This window comes from Macaca thibetana, chromosome 2 (genome assembly GCF_024542745.1).
Source record: "Macaca thibetana thibetana isolate TM-01 chromosome 2, ASM2454274v1, whole genome shotgun sequence".
NCBI lineage: Eukaryota > Metazoa > Chordata > Mammalia > Primates > Cercopithecidae > Macaca > Macaca thibetana.
In genome coordinates, this window is record NC_065579.1 from 174,573,255 (window position 1) to 174,593,503 (window position 20,249).

At 39.0% G+C, this 20,249-nt stretch overlaps 1 protein-coding gene and 1 long non-coding RNA gene across 3 annotated transcripts in view; one reads left to right on the plus strand and one right to left on the minus strand.

Annotated features, from left to right (window-relative positions):
* LOC126949330 (uncharacterized) overlaps nt 1-20,249 on the plus strand; it is a 67,482-nt gene that overhangs the window by 44,357 nt on the left and 2,876 nt on the right. The window lies entirely within an intron of this gene.
* COL8A1 (collagen type VIII alpha 1 chain) overlaps nt 1-20,249 on the minus strand; it is a 148,505-nt gene that overhangs the window by 25,988 nt on the left and 102,268 nt on the right. Inside the window, exon 3 of one of the 2 annotated variants that reach the window (XM_050782052.1) lies at nt 5,352-5,463. In XM_050782052.1, the coding sequence (XP_050638009.1) occupies nt 5,352-5,354 (3 nt within the window). In that variant the 5' untranslated portion in view covers nt 5,355-5,463. Of the gene's footprint in view, nt 1-5,351; nt 5,464-20,249 lie in introns of those variants that run through there. The other variant, XM_050782053.1, reaches the window with a different exon arrangement.

The following is a 20,249-nucleotide window of genomic DNA, read 5'->3' on the forward strand; positions in this document are numbered from 1 at the left end:
AGTTCACACGGTAAGCTATGCACGATCCTGAGTTCTGATTTGATATAGAAATAAACATTCCAGCATTCGTTAAAGTACCTTTTGGATTAAACACATAAAATGCAATTATATATTATAATTTACCTAAAGCTTTTCCTTCAAAGACCTCAAACTGATACAAAGTTACTTTTAAAATAAAGATCCCCACAATAAAGATTCTACATGAATAGAAATAGTAGCAGCTGAAGTCTGTATTTTATCTTGTCCTATTTGTGAAACATACAGGTGTAGATCACAATCAGAGGCGAAACTTCATACTAAAATGCAGTGATATTCGGTTAGAGGAGGGTTTGGCTCACTCTTGGCTGCCATTCCCCTTAAAAACCCAGAAAAGCCTGCTCGCTGTGACATGGAAGCCAGGCATTAAACATGGCCTACTTGAAGTCTTGTTATTATTAATAAATCAAACAACACATATTTTGTGAGGGCTTAGACTGTTTCAAACACTACTACGTTCTACTAATAATGACTATATTCAGTCACATCACAAACTTTGAATGAAGGTTTACCAAGTTCTGACACTGCACTAGATGCTTTACATAAATTATCCCATTTAATACAATCCCAGTAACCCTGGGAGGCAGTGACTATTATTGTAATCATTTTGAAGACAAGGAATCGAGGGCCCAAAAAGGTTAAACCACTTGCCTGAGGTCATCACCCAGCTAACAGGTAGCGTAGTAGGATTTGAATCTGCTGGTCTATCTCCAAAGGCCACACTCTTCAGGACTACTCTGGATTCAAGACACCGGAAGACTACATGGCATCAATGCCTCATTGTTACGTATGAGTTATTTGTTCCCATTGGTAAAGACATCTTCAGGCTTGAAACATCGTCTCCAGGAGGCCACGAAACACACTCCCTACAAGTTCTGGCCATTGTTCGGTGAGCCCTGGATCCTTTGGCATCCCCATCATGCTGCCTGGGATTACTCCTTGAGATCTTCCACATAAACCTGCTCCCCATTTTTAATAAGATCTAATTTTATTTCATTCTGCCGTGTATCACTTAATTTCTAAAAACTGACTTTATTTTTTAGAGCAGTTTTAGGTTTACAGGACTATATGGGGGAGTACAAAGTTCCCGTATATTCCTCCTACCCCCACACTGGCACAATCTCCCCCATTATGAACATCTTGCTCCACAATGTTGCATTTATTACAAATGATGAACCTACACTGAAACGTCATTATCACCCAAAGTCCATTTTACATTAGCGTTCACTCTTGTTGTTGTACATTCTATGAGTTTTGACAAATGCATAATGACATGTATTGTACTGAGTAGTTTCACCACTCCAAGAATCCTTTGTGCTCTGCCTGTTCTTTCCTCTCTACCCACCCTCCCCAACCCCTGAAAATTTCCCATCTTTTTACCGTCTCCATAGTTTTGCCTTTTCCAGAATTATACAGTATGTAGTTTTCTCAGATTAGCTTCTTTATTTAGTAATATGCACTTAAGATTCCTACATGTCTTTCATGGCTTGATAGCTCCTTTGATCTTAGCACTGAATAATATTCTGTTGTCTGGATGTACTATTACTTATTTATGAATGTGATCTTAAAGCCACATTGTGGGCTTCCCGGAATTCTCCTCTGACTTAAGAAAAAATGCATATGGACTTTGCTAGGCAGTAACTGGATACTTTAACAGACCAACATTGGAAGGTATTCATGACTGACAATGGTATCACTGGATTACTCCTTCAGGATAAAACAGTTGTCTTTTACTAGAGTTCTGGTCACCCAAGGAGGAATGTATGATGGGGAAGCCAGGAGTCTGAGGCTCACTCAGAGGACCTTTGAGGGAAGGTGGCTTCTTAATGTCCCCATATGACACCATATGGACACCTCATCCTACAGAGGGGGTGAGCTAAGATCCCTTGAAAACCCAGCCATGCCTAGTATTACACTTTGGGTCCGTTAGCATCTTCACAGTTAACATCCTGGGATTTTCATGAAAGCAAAACACAGAAGAGCCGTTGGCTTATTCTCAGCTGCACAGAATTTTAAAATCACAAAACTAGCTTGATGAGCTAGAAAGGCTCCCGCTCAAGCATGACTGTTTTGCAGAAAGCACACTAGGCTGAGGGGCATTAATTTCAAGTGGAGTTTACATTGCCTGGCATCTTCTTGGCCAGAATTTATTAAAAGATACCTTTTTGCCTCACACCTAATAAATGATGATCATTATAGACCTCAAGGTCACTGAAATATCCTCAAATGACTTCTCAATCATTACATTTAACCCAGTGATGTTAAAATTAAACTTCTAGCTAGAATTAGTATATTTTAAGTTACAATTATTCAAAAATGGTCATCAGTCTATGTATAATATAAAATAATTATTCATGAATGCATTTAACTTTGTTAGAGTGTGATTATATGAATACTCTCTCTTATTTAACAAATGTAAATCAGGTCATAGCATTCTTTTAAAAACCCTCCAATACATTCCTATTATTCATTGAATCCAGACTCCCTTCTGTGACTTACAGATCCCTATCTTGTCTGATTCTTTCCTGTCCCTAATTCCATTTCCACTTGTTGAATAAATATCGGCCACACTGACCTTCTCTCTGTTCTTTGGATTCACCAGTTTGGTTCTGCCAGGGCCTTTGGACAAGCTGTTTTTCTGCCCAAAAGGTCTTTTTCCAGCTCTGCACGTGAATGGCCCCTTTTCATGTCGTGCAGATCTTGGTGAAATGCTGTCCCCTCAGAGGTCACTTCCTTGACCACTCTGGCGAAGGCGGTGCACAAACCCAGTCACTCTCTATCACATTGCCTCATTCATAGCATTCTCAATAGCTGAAATTATCCTGCTTATTTAATTTATTCATTGCCTATCTCCTCTGCCATATATTTAAACTCTGCAAGAGACAGGGACCTGGCCTGTCTTTTCACTGTTCTGTTTTCCCAGTGGCTGGCAAATAGTAGGTGCTCCAAAAAATGTGGAAAAAAATGACTCAATTGATGACACCATGGATGCTAATCACTGTCCTTTGAGTATGATTCTGTGTCTTGTGAGTATATCTGTATATAAATATATGTGTGTACCTCTTGGTAGAACAACTCTTTTCTGTTCTCTCTTTTATTGTCACCTGTGCTCTTAGGAAACCTAGTTCACTGGCTGTCATTTATCTCTGCAGTCTTAAGTGCTTAGCACAACATTTGACACATGGTAGTTGATGAATACATGTTTTTGAGTGAAAGAATAAATTTGTAGGCAATGCTGATGAATCTCTTTAAAAAGCGGACTATGCCATTTTGGTGTTGATATCGGGAAGGACACACTATCCTACAATATGATACCTTAGCATACTGAGTGTTTTAAGGTGAAGGTAATTGAGAAAACCTCAGAAGCAAGAAGGTCATGCTTTGACCTTCTTCTGCCTTTCTCTCCTGAAGTGAGCCTGAAAAGAATTATCTGACCTATTTCTCCAGAAAGCAGGTCATACAACCCTCATTCCAAACATGTCCTGCCCTATACCGAGAGGCCATGAAGAATCTGAACAAACAGGCCTTGCTAAGTTCCCATTTACCCCCAGTTAATTACCACTAGACCATACCCTTTTGTTCTCTAATCTTACTTCTGCACAGCTGTTCATAAAAAAGTTTGTCCTGGGTCTTTGGGTCTTCATTTCTGAAGGCTCCCATGTCACATATAACTTATATTAAACAAATTTGTCTGTGGAAGCTTGAATCAAAACAAGAAATTGTATGATTTTCTCTTGTCAATCTGTCTTTTGTAATTTTTTTTTTTTGGAGAGAGTCTAACTCTGTCGCCCGGGTTGGAGTACGATGGCGCCATTTTGGCTCACTGCAACCTCCGCCTCCCGGGTTTAAGCAATTCTCCTGCCTCAGCCTCCCGAGTAGCTGAGACTACAGGTGCCTACCCCTACACTCAGCTAATTTTTCTATTTTTAGTAGAGACAGGGTTTCACCATGTTGGCCAGGCTGGTCTCGATCTCCTGACCTCATGATCCACCTGCCTTGGCCTCCCAAAGTGCTGGGATTACAGGTGTGAGCCATCGCACCTGGCCCAATCTGTCTTTTGTTACAGGGGTCCCAGTGAAACTTACAATGGGTAAGGAAAAGATAGTACTTTGTCTCTTTTATAGCATATAGCAACATGATGCTAATATTGTGAGTGCCAATCTCTAGTGAAGCTTTAGTGACAGGACACTGTCTCACCAGCCCTCTGAGGTCCCTGCTTTTTGGAAAAGTTTCCTTTTCCAAGGAGCACATGAATAGTTGGCAGGCTACCAAGGAGGCAGATAGCAGAATGTCTGCCCTTATCAACAACTAGAAACCTTCTTAATCCAATATTCCTGGTAAAATGATGGCCCTTGTCCTTCGGGAAATGGTTGGAGGATAGGATAAGGACTGACATTTATTAGATGCCCTTCATATGCCAGGCAGTGTCTTTGGTGCCAGACATACATCATCTTATTTAATTGTGACAACACTCCTATGAAGAGTTGTCAACTTAAAAACAAGGTGAGGAACCAGAGATTCAGAATATTGAGTTACTTGCACAATTTTACATACCTGATATTGACAGAGCTAGGATTTCAGTTTCTTTCTGACTCCAAATGCTGTGCTCTTTATACCACAGGCACCACAAAAGCAACCAAATAACAACAAAATCCTTTCTTGTATGATTCATTTGGGTTAACAAAACCCTCTTCTGAAATACAAGTACTCTCTGATAGAGTTATCCTACGAAGTCATTCACACACATGAATAACTTAGAATTCACATGCGTGTGAATAACTTTGATAAGATTAACCTTTACCTATTCTCTAATGGAGATCATTGTCCCAATAAGAAGGTACCAATTGGAATGAAGGGCTGGCCAGATGGAGAGTTTTTGAGAGTATAGCCTCTCAGGGAGGAAGACCTCTGGTAGAGTTAGAGACTGGGGACAATAAGAAGGGTGAGGGTGGTGTCCAAGGACTGCACCAACCTGACTCTGCACTAACATTTTCTATCAGGTACTCAGAAAGCTGTTTACTGAGAATTCTGACTGGTAAGACGGCAAGTGTATGAGAGCCAGCATAGCAGGAAAGTTATGTGTATGAGATCTAAAGCAGATCCTTAAGCTTCAGGTCTGCCCCTTATGGTCTATGTGACCTTGGTCAAGTCACTTACTCCATGTTCTTCACCTATAAAATGGTGACATCTAGTAATACATATTACACTTGGGTGCTGTTAAGGGTAAATGAAATTTCTCCATATACAGTGCTCTGAAAAGTATCTGGTAGCTAGTGATTCATAAATGTCAGCTCTTAGTGTGCAATAGCCCATACCATCTGACGGTCCTATTTGGTCATCAGCAGATTACAGACTGTGAGTCCCATGTGATCCTTCTAGTACATGTACAATCAGACCAGATGATTTGGAGCTTAATTGTAGGAACAACTGTGCAAAAAAGAAAATGTCTTTCAGTATTCCTTAACTTGCAAGAGTTTGAGTTAATGGGAGTCCCTTATCCAGGAATGTAGGCCCCTTCTGACTAAAAGGAATGTTTATTTTGCCCTGACAACTCTGCTAATAATTTGCCTTAATGTCACCAATTTTGATTTTATTTTGGATTTGAAATGGGATTAGTTATGTATTGATCTCAATCAAATGTTACTTTTATGCAGACAAGCTTCCATTGTGTTTTACTGTTTGTGACAATCTCCTTATACCACATTCAACAGGAGAATGGGGCAATATTCTTGTTCCAGGCCCAAGAAATTGATATAAATTTCTAGTATTAGTTTCTCATGCCAACTCATTCTGAAAAATATGACTTTATTGTCATTAGTATTATCTTTACTTCTCAGTTCTTTATTTTGGGGCATTTGCTTTGTCTTTTATAGTATCTTACACCTCTATACCTTGCTGCATGTTAAGACTCAGAAGTTCAGTGGCAGGATGCCTTATAGGTTGATCCACTTTTCGGTAATCAACTGAAAGGCTGATGGGCTACAATATAGTTGGGTTGCAGCAAAACATTCATCCTAATGAAATGTGACTTTATGAAAGAAATGCTCCTAATCCTCTCAAGGACTGAGCCAGGTCATCACGGGTAAATGAAAGGTATTTGAGGTTTCTTTCTTTTTCCAAAAAAACATGTTGGGTCCACCAGCTGTTACCCAGCATATTAATAAAAATCTTGTCAGCTTAGAGTTATTGCTGTTCCTGAAGAAAAGATAAATGTATGTATTTTTAAATCTGGACATATGAGGTTTTAAAAATATTATTGTAGAGTTCTCCTGGCTACATTTCCTTAGCTCTTTTCCAAGCCTTGGGCTGGAGAAACTTAAAAATGTCTCTGTGCCAAAGTTACAAATTAAATGAAAACCTTGTGTCTGAGGAGCTCTAAGATTAATAAATGGTGGCAAAATAGGTGAGATCCCAAATCATCAGAGAAAGCAAGCTGTAAAATGAATGAAGTTGTATTGTAAAAAGTGTCACCTTCTGAGCTGCAGAATCAAACCCACAGGGAAAAGATGAACCACAGAGTATTTCAGGCTTGGAGGAGGCACCATCTCTTTGAAGGTGTTACGGTACTACACTTATTATTGTTAAGGTAGAATGCAAAAACATATCTGAAGCAACCGAAAAGAGTTAATGCTTTACACAAATTTGTGATGCAATATCATAAGAGAGTCCCCCTCCTCTGGAGGACATAATTTTTTTTTTTTTTTTGAGATGGAGTTTTGCTCTTGTTGCCCAGGCTGGAGTGCAATGGCACAATCTTGGCTCACTGTAACCTCTGCCTCATGAGTTCAAGCAATTCTGCCTCAGACTCCCAAGTAGCTGAGATTACAGGTGCCTGCCACCACATTTGGCTAATTTTGCATTTTTAGTAGAGATGGGGTTTCTCCATGTTGGTAAGGCTGGTCTCGAATTCCTGACCTCAGGTGATGCACTGGCCTCGGCCTCTCAAAGTGCTGGGATTACAAGCGTGAGCCACTGCACCGGCCAGGACATCAACTTTAACTGTCAGTAGTACTGGCTTCTGAGAGTCAAGTCCAATTATTATGGTGAATATTAATTTTAATAGTGTCATATTTTCCCTTGAGGTCTATTATATTCTTTCTCAAAGAAAACACTAGGGGAAAATGAAGTATTGTTAAAGGATTATATTAATGAGGCAGGAATATAAAAGTTTACTTTTCCTTTCCCAGATAATTGTAGTGATAATTTGCTTCCCAACCTTAAGCATGGATTGAGTGAGCTGTTAAGTCTCAGTTCTTCTTTCCCAAGTATGCCTCAGTGATTGGGGAACATGTGCTGTAAGGTGGCCTGCAAGGTAGAAAGAGCCTATGGGCTGCAGAATCCTAGCCACCTGGATTTGGATTCTGGTTTTGCCACTGATCAGCTGTGTAATCTTAGGGAATACACAGCCATATCTTAGCATGAAAAATTGGAATAATAATCCCTATGGGGATCATATTTGGTAACAAATGCTGAGGCCTGACCATTAGCAGAAACTCAACAAAGGGTAGCTTGACTAATATACAGTATATAGCCTTTGTATTCTTGCCATTACTGTGGTTCCAGGATCCAATAGGATATTCATATTCTTTTTACCAGCCAGCTCTTTTTAGGCACATCTATGAACAAAATTGTCTTTAAAAGAAGTAATATCTCTTGGGTTTGTTGAGCTAACATTTGATATATAAATACTACATATTAGCCTAAGAAAGAAAATACCTGTGGTCACAACCACTTTGTGTTGCATTGAATGGTGTTTAGAACACTTTTCTGAAATTGGAATGTAATTTAAATAATTTTGATTAGGTATCAGAAGAGAAATCTGTTGTGTTAGAGAAGAGAATGGTATTAAAAACATCTAGCAACCATGAAATGTTAACATTCTTAGGTTGGGTGCCAAGAACATAGATTTGACCAAAAGGAGTTCAAGGACCAATGGAGGATTACTCTGGTTACAGGGATCCGTGACTTATGCAAATGATATTGAGAAAATACCACATCCTAATGATGCAAACTAAAACTAGATGTAGTATAAGTTGTTCCAAGCTTTACCTTGAAGAAGGCCTGGGGACGAATTTGGGAGGGGTTTGTACAGCAAATGTTAATATCACAAAAGAAGGAATTTGGCCTCCAAAAAGGATTAGACTGGTGCATATGCTTTGAAACATCTTGGATACAGCAGTCTTGCTGTAATTCCCTCTGGCTTCATTGTAGAGAGTGTAAACAAAAAACGACATGATTGTGGATTTTCATTGTATTCCCTGTTCTACTAGATACCCTTAGCTGAATGGATGGGATGTTGGCTGGGGATTGTGAAGTTCATTCTCTTGCTGTTGGTTGGTGTGAGTTTGAGCAGTTGTACCAGACTGGAGCTAAGATTGAAGTCTGTGCTTCCTGTTATTCTGAGAAGGGTGAAGCTTCCTCTAAGACAGAGCAGAATACTGAATCAGCTGTTAATTTTGATAGCCAAGACCATGTCTCTGTGAGCCATTTCATAATGTAACTTGTTGCATTGCCTACACTTGGTGGCCAATGCAGCATGTATTATATTCTGTTATTCCTTGTATCCTCTTTGTTATGTTTTTTTCTGTTAACTATTATTAACTGTTCTCTTAATAACCATAAGGAGAAAGTATGGTTAACTACTTCATTAATTCCCTTAAAAAATGCAACTATTTTATGTGTTGAATGGTACCATATTTATATTTGAATTATGGGATGGTTTGACATGATAGCTAACATTTATGGAGAACTTACTATTGGCCAGACACTGTTAAAAGCGCTTTACATTGCTTAATTGATTTAAGCACCTATATTATGTCACACTTAATTCTTAGAAAAATCTGCCTGACTGCAGAGGTTGCAGTGAGCCAAGATCTCACCACTGCACTCCAGCCTGGGCGACAGAGGGAGACTCCGTCTCAAGAAAAAAGAAAAATCTGCCTGACTGAAAGCTACTACTATAATTATTCTTACTTATCTATGTGGAATTCGAGGCACAGAGGTTTTAAATAGCATGTCAAAAGTCCTACAGTCAGTAAGTAACAGGACCGGAATTTGAGCGCAAGGAATCTACCCCCAGGTTCTAAGCACTTAACTACTAACAACATATTACCTGTTTGAATGGAAACTTTGAATATTGAATAGATCATGATGTACACGCACACACATGTATGTACAGGGGCACGTACATACTTTTTCATATTCATGCAACTCACAATTGAATTTGCAATTTTATACAAATGTTGTTCTACTCTTTATATTCATTGAGCTGCCAGATTAAAATTCAGACTTATTGAAGAACAAGAAGAACTTTATTTATTAAAAAATCTCTGGATACCTCTTACATGCAGAGAACTCTAGTATAAATTGGAAATAAAAATAAGCACAATCTCTAATGTTTTGTGAACCTTAAGACAAGAAGATAAGAAAATTCTCATGCACAAAGCTTCTATTTAAAAAGTTCAGTTAGGTGTTGACAGAATTTGGGGGTGATATGGTTTTCCAGGCTTCTGGTGGGTGATGGTCCCTGGGCCTGAGAAGGTGGAGGCTGTTCTTACCACAGAGAAAGCAAGAAATCCTAGGTCAGCCAAAGAGACAGTTCTTCTAGGTCAAGCCTCCAATTACTGGAGTCAAATGCATGGTTACTTGGGGAAGCCTGGCAGAGTAGATAGTGACCAATTGACTGAGCTGGCTGGTCCTTAGGTGGTAGATCACCCCATATGAAAGCAAGATATCCCAGGTCAGCCAGAGAGACAGTTTTCCTAGGTGAGGCCTCTAACTACTGGGGTCAAATGCATGGTTACTTGGGGAATCACTGCAGAGTAGATGGTGACCAACTGGCTGAGCTGGCTAGTCCTTGGGTGGTAGACCACCTCAAGAAGTAAAACATGATCCTGGGTGGATGGATTCTAGAGCCACACTGCCTGGGTTAAAATCCCAGCCCTGAACCCTATTACCTACGTGACTTCAGGTAAAGTTTGTTTTTTTTTCCAAAAATGTTTTTGTGCCTCATTTTCCTTTTCTAGAAAATGAGGATAATAATAGTACCTACCTCACAGGACTTTAATGCAGATTAAATAAGTATATGCATGTAAAGTGTTTAGAATGATGTCTGGCATGAAGTAAGTGCGATGTAGGTATTCACCGTTATTATTATTGCTATCATTACTGGTAGAGGCAGGAGTGGATTCAGAGGTTCAGACAGGCAGGGGGTGCACAGCCTATCTTACTTAGAACAAATGTAAACCCAAGGAACCCATCTCTCCCTCTCATCTCCCAGAGTACATTTCTTTGACTTCTGCTTATTTTGTCTTCTAAAGAAATTTATGACACTGAAATATGTGCTTGTATTCTCTTAATTAAAGTTATTTCTATGTTAGATAATAATTCATTGTTACGATGTCTCCTTTGGAATATGTAACAGGTTCTGCTTCTTCGTTGGCTTTGGACCATTGGAAACTGGGGTAGGAAATCAGATGATTGCAGTTGCAATTCAAAGAGCAAGTTGCGTAATCCTCAGTGATACCAAGGTGCAGATAATTTGCCTTATGAAGCTAGGGATCTTGAATTTCTAGTTACAAATCTCTTTTGAAATACCTTTCTCTGCCACCTAGAAGGTATGAATGAAAAGTGTGCAGTTAAAGAGGTTGATTCCCACTTATCCATGACAACAAAGGGGACATTAACTCCAAGTACTACCCAGGTTGGGCCAAGAGGGGCCTTTGGTCTGACTGTCCTCCAGCCATGTCTGCCTCAGCTGCCATGGGGTGAGAAGCCAAAGGATTGTGTTATGCAGAGCCCACGCTCCTAGACCATGCTCTGGATGCCCAGGATCCTGGATTCTCTGTGCAGATGATCTCAAGCCCTTTCCAGTGTCTGCACAGGCTTTTGTTCAGGGTCCTGCCTCTTGACATACACTGTATCACTGGGATGCAAGCCTAGGACCAACATGGGGCTAGGGATCAGCTGTTTGCTGGAAGTTGTGGATAGAGTTTTGCTGTGTGAATAGAGTTTTGCCGTGAAATCTGTTGTGGTCCATAGCAGAGTTGAGGGTGGGAACAAAAGAACCCAGCAGCAGGCTGGTCTCCCTGCATCTTCGCATTTAGAACTCCAAAGAGTCTGAAAATTTGAACTTTACCTCCCAGCTTGATATGAAGGTATATTGCCAAGGCAGAAGGATAGAACATTTTTTTAGCAGTTTGTTAACTCAACTGATAACTTTTAAGTATTTGAGTATGGTATCTGGACCTTTATTTGTACTTTCGCCCAAAGCATGACAAATGTCAGGAGTGGGCCGGATTAACATAGATACACATTAAAAATCCCACGCTAAAATGTGTGTGATTTTCTTTGCTGGTATCAAAGTGCTCAAGAAACAGAGCAGTCAGTTCCAATGCAAGAGCAGAGGAGAGCCAACGAAATACCAGCGATGACTATCTATTACCATTTTTATTATTTCCTTATCTCAAAAATGAGATTTCTGAGAAGGGAAAATATGATCGTATTAATAAAAACCAATAACGGGACAGTTTCACTAGAAGAAAAAGCAGAAGAAAGCAGAGAGAAAAATCCCTAGAGGTCAGTTGTACCAAACATGGTATGTATCGCCTCTCTGTCAGCCAAAGCTGTGGTGTCTAAAATTTATTGCTGGAATAGCTGGAATTCTTAATAAAAATTCCACGAAACCTGGGGGCTTCTGAGCAGCATATGTGAAATTAAGAGAAAATAAATATTTCATCTTCTGTGAAAGTCACAAGTACAAAGAACAAGGTGTTAACAAGATAACAACTAGGTATGAGAGGGTGTCTGTTTTCTTCTTTTCAAGTTCCACATGTTTTCTCTATATATCTAAAGCCAGAGAGTATTGGAGAGAGGGGACTCCATTTTTGTCCCCTTATTGTTCCTGGGGAAATTTGTGCATAGGCTGCTCCTGCTTGGCGAGGTAGCGAACCTGACATGCACACAACTGCCTGACTACTCCTGACCTAGTAGTTACAGCTTCAACACAGGCTGCCAATTTATTCCTGTACCATGTGCAAGGAGGTGCAAACTAGCAATAGCCAGTAGAGAAGAAACTTAGTCTTAGAAATCTGATTCTTTCCATTTCCATTTCAACTCCGAGAATCAGCTGGGGACTCCTTTGAGGAGTCAATCTCAGTCTCTTCATTTACAATCATTGTGTCCTCTGCCAAGTTACAGAATCACCATAAACCTCAGTTTCTTTAGGTGTACCATGAAAATAATAACTAACCTCTGAGGTTTGCAAAAATTGCCAACACAGTGCCAGGTCCACAATAGATGCTAAGTGTTTTGGAACTCCTTCAGAATCAGTGTAGTACTTTAAGAGAAATTTGGTATATATTTATATCAGACATATAGTGTTTCCTTTTTTATTTCAATAAGAAAAATTCTACCCTTCCCTAAGTTTATTCAATCATTGTTTCTATATACGTGTCATGTGGGTATAGTTCTGGAGAGTAAGTCTGTTGGGAGAGCAAATGTGAAATAGAAGATGTTCTTTGACCATTTTCTACCTCTCTTCCAAGGAACTCCTGAGTTAAAAATTCATCTGGCTCCCATTTTCTGCAGAATTTTGCTTATTTGAAATGTTCAAGAAATCAATTGATCTGACTTCAAACAGACAAGGCTTTGCTGGCTGTGTAAAAGCCCTGTTTGTGTCACTCCCAAGTCTGGACTTTACAAGCAGCCAATTCCCTTCATACCTTAGTAGAGGACTTCTTTTTGGCTGCCTGCCCTCTGTGCTGAGCCAAATGTCAGGCTGGGAATGGAGGCAATAAATCTCTGTGAGTCTTCATAGTTAGAATTTCTCCTGTTGCCTCTGATAAGGAAATGACAAAGTCTGTCAGGTCTACACATGAATGTCAGAGAAATTTATAATCCAAATCATGCTTAGCTCAGAAAATGGTAAGCAAAACGTGCTAAACCTGGCTTTGAGTTAACTCAAATGGTTTTGAGGGTTTGGGTTGTGAATGTAGAATTTATGTTCTTTCTTGACTAGATTGCCCTTGGACATTTTTAGAATAAAAAAATTCCTATCTTTTAAAATATTCTGACTAAATATTTAATATTTTTCTGTGGGAGAGGGGGCAGCAAAATTCTTTCTAGCTGAAGTTCTTTGCAAAGAAAGGATCTTTTCTTTGCCTGGTAGAGCCACCTCACTGTTTGTATCCCTGCCTCTGCCTCTTTTTCTCCATTTATTTTGGTACTTTCAAGTTTTATGCTAAGTCTCAATGACTGACTGAAATGAACTCAATTGGAAACCAGGAATTCCTCAAAGATGGAAAGATTTTTCCATGATCTATTCACATGCTCTGAGATGACTAATGAAGCCAACCCAGGTCTGGCCAACTCCCTACATGAGCACAGTGAAAAGACTTTCTCAAAATAAAACAAGGAAAACTTTTTTTTTGAGTCTCTATTTGATTTTGAGTGTTTTCTCTCCAGCAACATCACTGACAACATTCGCTGTCTAACATTTTAGTAGAAGTGGTAAAAATTGCTTCATACAGTAGCAATTCCTAGGCCTTACTTTCATTTGCCTGAGACTCAACAACATATATAAAGAAGAGGAAGAGAGTGATGTGATTGTCTATGGTAGAAATACTACAGGGGTTTGGTTAGCCAAGTGGCCCCTTTTAAAGGAACCATGATCATACTGTAGGAGAAACCCATTTAAAATGTTCTCTCCCAAGCCTACAGCCAGTCAGCTCCTGACGATGATTTTGTTGGCACAAAGCAATACAATCAACTAGTTTGGCACAGTCACCATTTGAAGTGAATTGTTCTATGTATTCTTTTTACGGTTGAAACAACTGGTTTGGGTTTTATTGATTTAACTAGCTCTTTTGGTGTCATGTAGATACAGCTTTTCAAACTAGTAAAGCACAGTCGTGTGGCTAAAAAAAAACATTGGTTAATCTGAAAATCATGTACATTTGATCTTGGAATGTGTTTTTTACTTATGTTTGAACACGGATGTGTCTGACATCCTGAGAGTTCATTTCAAGCAAAATATTGAATCACAGAATGAAAAATCTACCCAGATATTTTAGCCCTTATGTAGTTTTCCCTTTTTCTCATGTTTATGCTATGACTTGGGACAGGGTAGATTAGGAAATCATTTTGAGGATATTTCTAGGATAGAAGTCTTTCTGTCACTTTTACCCTTATCATACATTTTAGAAGCTCTGAGAGAACTGATAAATTACATAGCAAATACAACTCCCTTGCTTTTCATTTGTTATGTGTTTGCTAAATGCATTAATTTAACAAATATTTTCTTCCTGTCCATGGTGATTCAGGCACTGTACTTCTAGACAGTGACAAATAAGACTGGTGAGATTCCTGCTCTCGTGGAGCTTGTTTTTTAGTGAAGGGAGCAAGACAATAAACCAAACAACATCATTTCAGATAGAGGTAACTGCTTAAAAAAGAAACAAAAGGAACAGGATCTTGTGATGGGTTGGGAGTAGCATCGATGCAACTTTAGATGGGCTGTCAAGAAGGGTTTTGCTGAGGAGGTGGCAGCTGAAAGAAGCCAGCCACATGACTCTCTGGACAGTGTGCAGGCAGAGTGTTCAGCAAGTGTCAAGGCCAATAATAGTCCTTTATTATGAGGACTAAATGAGCTAGTATGTGTAGGGTGCTTAGAACAGTGCCTGGCATCTATAAGTGCTAATTGTTTTGAATTCACTAAATATTCATTGAGTATCTATCAGGTTCCACTCTCAGTGGTAGGCGCAGGGAATTAAGGTTTACAAAGAGAGAGACCTGACTTCGAGGAGCTCAAGCCAGACTTCAGTGAAATATTTCTCAATGTGTGGTTTACAGATCACTTGTATCTTCCTCACTGGCCTTCCTGGTTCCCAGTCTCCTCTACATGGAACCTGAATAGAAAGGCTTGGGGAGAGGACCAGAAATCTACATTTTCTACAAGTATTCTCTGGTTAATTTTTATGTCCCATAAAGATTGAGAACCACAGTCCTAATGAATAGGTTGTGATTAAACTGTGGTTCTTTTCAATACAGTATCTGTTACAGCATCCAGTATAACCAATTGCCCGTACTGCAAAGAACACCTCATAATACTCAAGAGGAGCTCTGCCCAGTTTATACAGCCATAAATATAATGGAATTATGTTTCACAATTAACATCCTGAAATCCTTAGGGCTAACTTTGTCATTGATCTTGAGCTGCTGGGGAAGTTGGATTAAGCTGCTTTTGGCTATGGTTTGGAAGGTTTCACTCTCCAGTGTCATTTAAAACCTGCCAAAGGAAAAAAAGGTTTTTACCTTTTAGAAAGAATGTGCTAACTAATGTTTGCCAAAAGCTCTTGAATCCTGGAAGACATTCTACTTGTAAGTAGATTAGCCTAATTGAAATTCCTCCTTTGGGCTCCTCCTCATACCTATTTTTCAAGTGTGATGTCACCAAAAGGCGAGATGAGAAAGATTTATTTTATCTCTCTGTGACGTTCTACTATTAGCTTGATGCAAAAGTAAGTTTTTGCCATTGAAAGTAGTGGCAAAAACCATGATTACTTTGGTACCAACCTAATAGAATGTATTCTATTCTATTTATTTTCTCACTTTAGAATAACTTATACAAACTTTAAAATGTTTTAGATTCAGAGATCTCAAGGAACACTTGATACAGGATAGATTCATGCTGATCAGGCTGAGTCACAGTAGCCTCTAAAGTCCAGTCTAGATTCTATGCTGTAAAAGCGTGAGGCTTCTGTTTTCTCATTAAATACTTTCTGAAAAGGGCCTTAGTTTGGGAACAGCTGTATCCCATTCAATTCCTTCTTCATTTCTCATTTTTATCTCTTTACTAGTTTTCATCCATAGGTACTCAATAGCTATGACAGATAAAAAGATGGTGATGGAAAAAAGGCCAGCCCTGAGCATGAGGTCAAAACTGATAAAGGTAAATGAACTGATACAAGTTTAAGTCAGGCTAGAATCTTAGACGTGGATCTTAGAAAATTAGACAGAATTGACAAGGCAGTCAAAAGAAGTCATCTTTTGGGGCTACCAGCCTGTCAATTATTTTGGTTTTTTGTTTGTTTGTTTAACTTTTCAGGTTGGCAGTGCTCCCCAACAAAGGGTTTGAAGAATGGGTGAGAAATGTAGACCCCATAAAATCTGTAGGAATCTAAGATAAAAATCTGTTAATGCTTAGTCAGTGTAATGAATGATCAACAAGAACTTAACTGTGACACCAGAGAAAGAGTGTATTAGACAAGAGTTGCACCCCCAGGAAGAAAATCTTCTCCCAACATTTTTATTAGGTTTCACCTGGCAACGTGAATTTTGATGTAAAAACAAGTAGAAAGAAAAGATTCCTTTCTACTTTATTTTTCCCCTTTAAATTCAGCAATTTATTCAAGCTTTTCTTTATTCATTTCTTTATTCAACAAAGATTTGCTGAATGCCAACCATTTGCCAGGTACCGTCCTAATTGCTGGGGATACAGCAAGAAGACAGAAAGTGCCTGTCTTTCTAGAGTTTATATGCCTTTAGAATTTCATTTCTTCTTCATCTACAAAAATGATCATAGCCAATTCAGATCCCTCAGAGAAGCTAAAATATTTAAAAGGAGCATTCTCTGTAAAAAGTAGGGACTGACAAAGAAACCACGTTTCCTTGGAATTTGGTGATCCTTCAGTTTTCTCTGCATATGAATCAGTTTCTGTGCCTGTCTTTACATTACTGTTTACACAGTTTTGGCTCTGTGCTGGATTTACTGGTGATTTTGGCTAAGACGTTTGTATCCCCAAAATGATTGTTTTCTTGATCATGCATAGGTGATGTGATGGTACTGTCCCCAAATCTTTTGAGTCCAAGTTCGGCACAGCATAGCTGCCTGGAAATTGAAGACGCTGGTTCCCATAAAAGAACCACTGGCTCAGAGACCGAGCACATTTCTTTCCATTTCTACTGTAACATTTATTTCTCAAGAGTATATACATATTTATTTATATTCACATTTGTCATCTCTTCTCCAACTAGAGAGAATGTATGCTTTAAGGGTAGAATGGCATTTTTGGCCTCATTCACTGCTAAACTCCCCAATCTAAAACAGTGCCAGCCACAAGGCAGATTCTCAACACATGTTGGTTAAGTGAATTAATAGAGTTTTTACTATCCTTGAAGTCTAATTAGTCATTTACTTCTACTGTATTTGTATAAAGAACTTTTAAAAAACTCAACTATCAGAGGGAGTCATCTTGTATCAGGATTTGATTATTACACTATAATTGTGGGGCCAAGCACAGGCCTAGTAACTAGGATATATGAACCCTCACTTATTTTTTCAAGTTGTTTAAAGTTTCTTTGCTTCAGTTTCCTTTGTTTTTCTTTATATTTCTCTGTGTCAATATCTTTATTTCTCAAATGGTGTTAATAATAAACTTATCTAGCCTAATTTTAGGGTTGCTTTGGTGACTAAATATGTGCAAATACTTGAAACGACATCAAGAAATCTACTAAAGTGAGGTACCGATAGTTTACCCTACTATATTTTAATTGTTACCCATTATTTCTCTGACTCTGTCTATGTTTATTTTCCTTCATTATCATGAATTTGATGCCAGCAAGTCTTAGCATGTTATACATATACAGGTGCAAAGAAACCTAATACTCTAGTACTTTGGTTTGATAACTCTGGTTTGGTCTATTGAGATAAGAAATTATTTGGTAACTGAGCTGTTTTAGATAAGAAAGGATTATCAGGGACCTGGTTTTTAAATACAAGAAAGTCTCTGATAAAAGAAGGTTGGAGTGAGGGCAGGGGGAGGGGGGCGTTGGACCTCAATCCACTGGCAAATATGTGATCTTTCTGTAGGAGTTCTTTGGTGAGGACCCTTGGGAGGCAGAGAACAGGCAGGGATGCAGAGCGCAGGTGCACAGGCCAAGTACAGTACTCAGAAAAATAAAGGAAATGTGTATCTTTCTGATTGAGCTCTGTAATTCTCCCACAAACACTATGAGTGTTATTGTTTACTGCTAGCACTTATGGACAATAGACCAGGAGATCAAATCTTCTGTCCTGGCTTCTTTCACACATGAGAGACAATTTGAAAAAAACAGTATAGTTATTATCCATGATCTCCCTCTTTGCTCTTGTGATCGCATTCAGTGGATAACTTGAGCAGCTACTCTAAAATTTAATCTGACTTTACAGAACCCCCAAACCACATCTTTGGGAATTACAGAACTATGTAAACTACGGTTTTATTTTTTTCTATTTCATAGATGAAAAAGTGGATCTAAGTGACTTGTCTAAGATTGTATAGCAGGTAGAAAAATGATTCCAAATCTTAATCCAAGTTGGTGCTCATTTTGTTGCATTTGGCTTCCTGTAGGTAGAAACCTTTCTTTAATTATTGCACATGAGCTGATTTCATTTGGAAGGATCAGAAAAAATTTATTTATTCAGTGTATACTTAATCAAATTTTGCAGACCCATATCTGTAACTGACAACTGTTTACAAGTACTAATTGTTTCAGCAACTATGTTTTAAATTGATGTAAGAGAGACTGGTTAGTGTAGTATCTTCCCAATAGCTGTCTAGGTTCAATCCAAGCTCTACCATTTTACCAACTGGGCAACCTCAGGCAAGTCTTTTCATTGCTTTGTACATTTGTAGTTTTATTTTTCTCCAAAATGGGAAAATTTGTATTAGCTCATTGGTTTGCTGTGAATAATTGAACATATATAAAGCATAGAACCATGCCTCGCACATAGTAAATACTATATATGTGTCTATTTTCATAGTACTGAGATACAAATGTAGATAAGACCAGAGCACATTAGAGTTTATCCTTAAGGGTTCTCATTTTGAACATAGTTTTGTGTAAAAAAAAAAAAAAAAAAAAAAAAGAAAGAAAGAAAGAAAGAAAAAAAGAAAAAAGCAGTTTCTAAATGAAAAAGCAGCATTTCATTCTGTAGTCTCTTGATGCAGTAATTCAAAGTCATCACTAGATGGCAATTGTGATCCATGCGACTTCAGCTGCAGCAGGTACTAACTGATGGGTCCAACCCTGGCGTCAGTGTTTTCTATACCCTACAGCATTGAGAAGTCAGGCACTTTCTTTCCCACAAAGTGAGCCTTTAACAAAACTCCAGTCAGCAAAACTTTCATTCTGTGGTCACCCTTGGGGCTCACCCATAGGCACCTAGTCCTTCTGATGACAGCCTCACAGAAGGGTGGGTTTACCTGCCTGCATCTTATTATACATTTTCATATCAGGAGTTCCTTTCACCAGATAGCAACAGGACAATGTCAGGATCCTGGGTCAAGAAGATCCGTTAGTGGTTCTTAAAGTGTGGTCCCCCTGCCAGCAGCCTCACCATCATCTAGCAATTTGTTAAAAATGCAAGTTTTTGGGCCCCATCAGATCTGCTGACCACTATTTTAATAAGCCTTCCAGATGATTCTGATGTCTGCTGAAGTCTGAGAACCACTGAGATAAACCAGTGCATAGCATCATATATAAAGGTTGGTGCTGGAAGGGTCCTCAGAGAACATTTTGCCCAGTCCTCCCATTTTTCTGAGAAGGAAAACAGGTCCAGAGAAGTTAAATGACTTACTACAAGTCATAGCAGTAGGCATGTGGCAAAGCCGGGCTCCAGGCTGGTGAGTGGCATGTCCCACCTTTCCTCATGTGCCCCTCTCCCCTTCTTGCCATCTAAACTGAGGCCACTAGGTGCACATTCTAGCCTGATACCTACTCATGAAATGAAAAAGTCATTTATTCATGCAGGAGTTTGTTCATTTCAATAGACATTTCTATGGCGATACAAAATTGAGTATGATGAATTCACTACAGTCCAGAGTGTGTGCATATGTGTACATGCATGTGTATGTGTGTGTGGCATGTAGGGAGGCATGAGGGAGGATCAAGTAAAAGTCATCATCTCAATTGATAGGAGAGGGATATATGCAGAGTGCCATGGGAAATAGGTGAGTGCAGCGAGGGATTAGGTAACACAGGTAAGAGGAAGAAACTTTGGAGCTGACCTTGGGTGATAAGTAGGAGTTCAGCAGCTGTAGAAGTCAGGATAGGGCATTTGGGGAGAGGGATCAGAATATACAAGCACATGGAGCCATGAAATAGTGTAGGGGGATCACAAGAGTTTTGTTTGAAGGGAAGGGTGTGGTGGAAGAGTGATCATGTTGTAAATA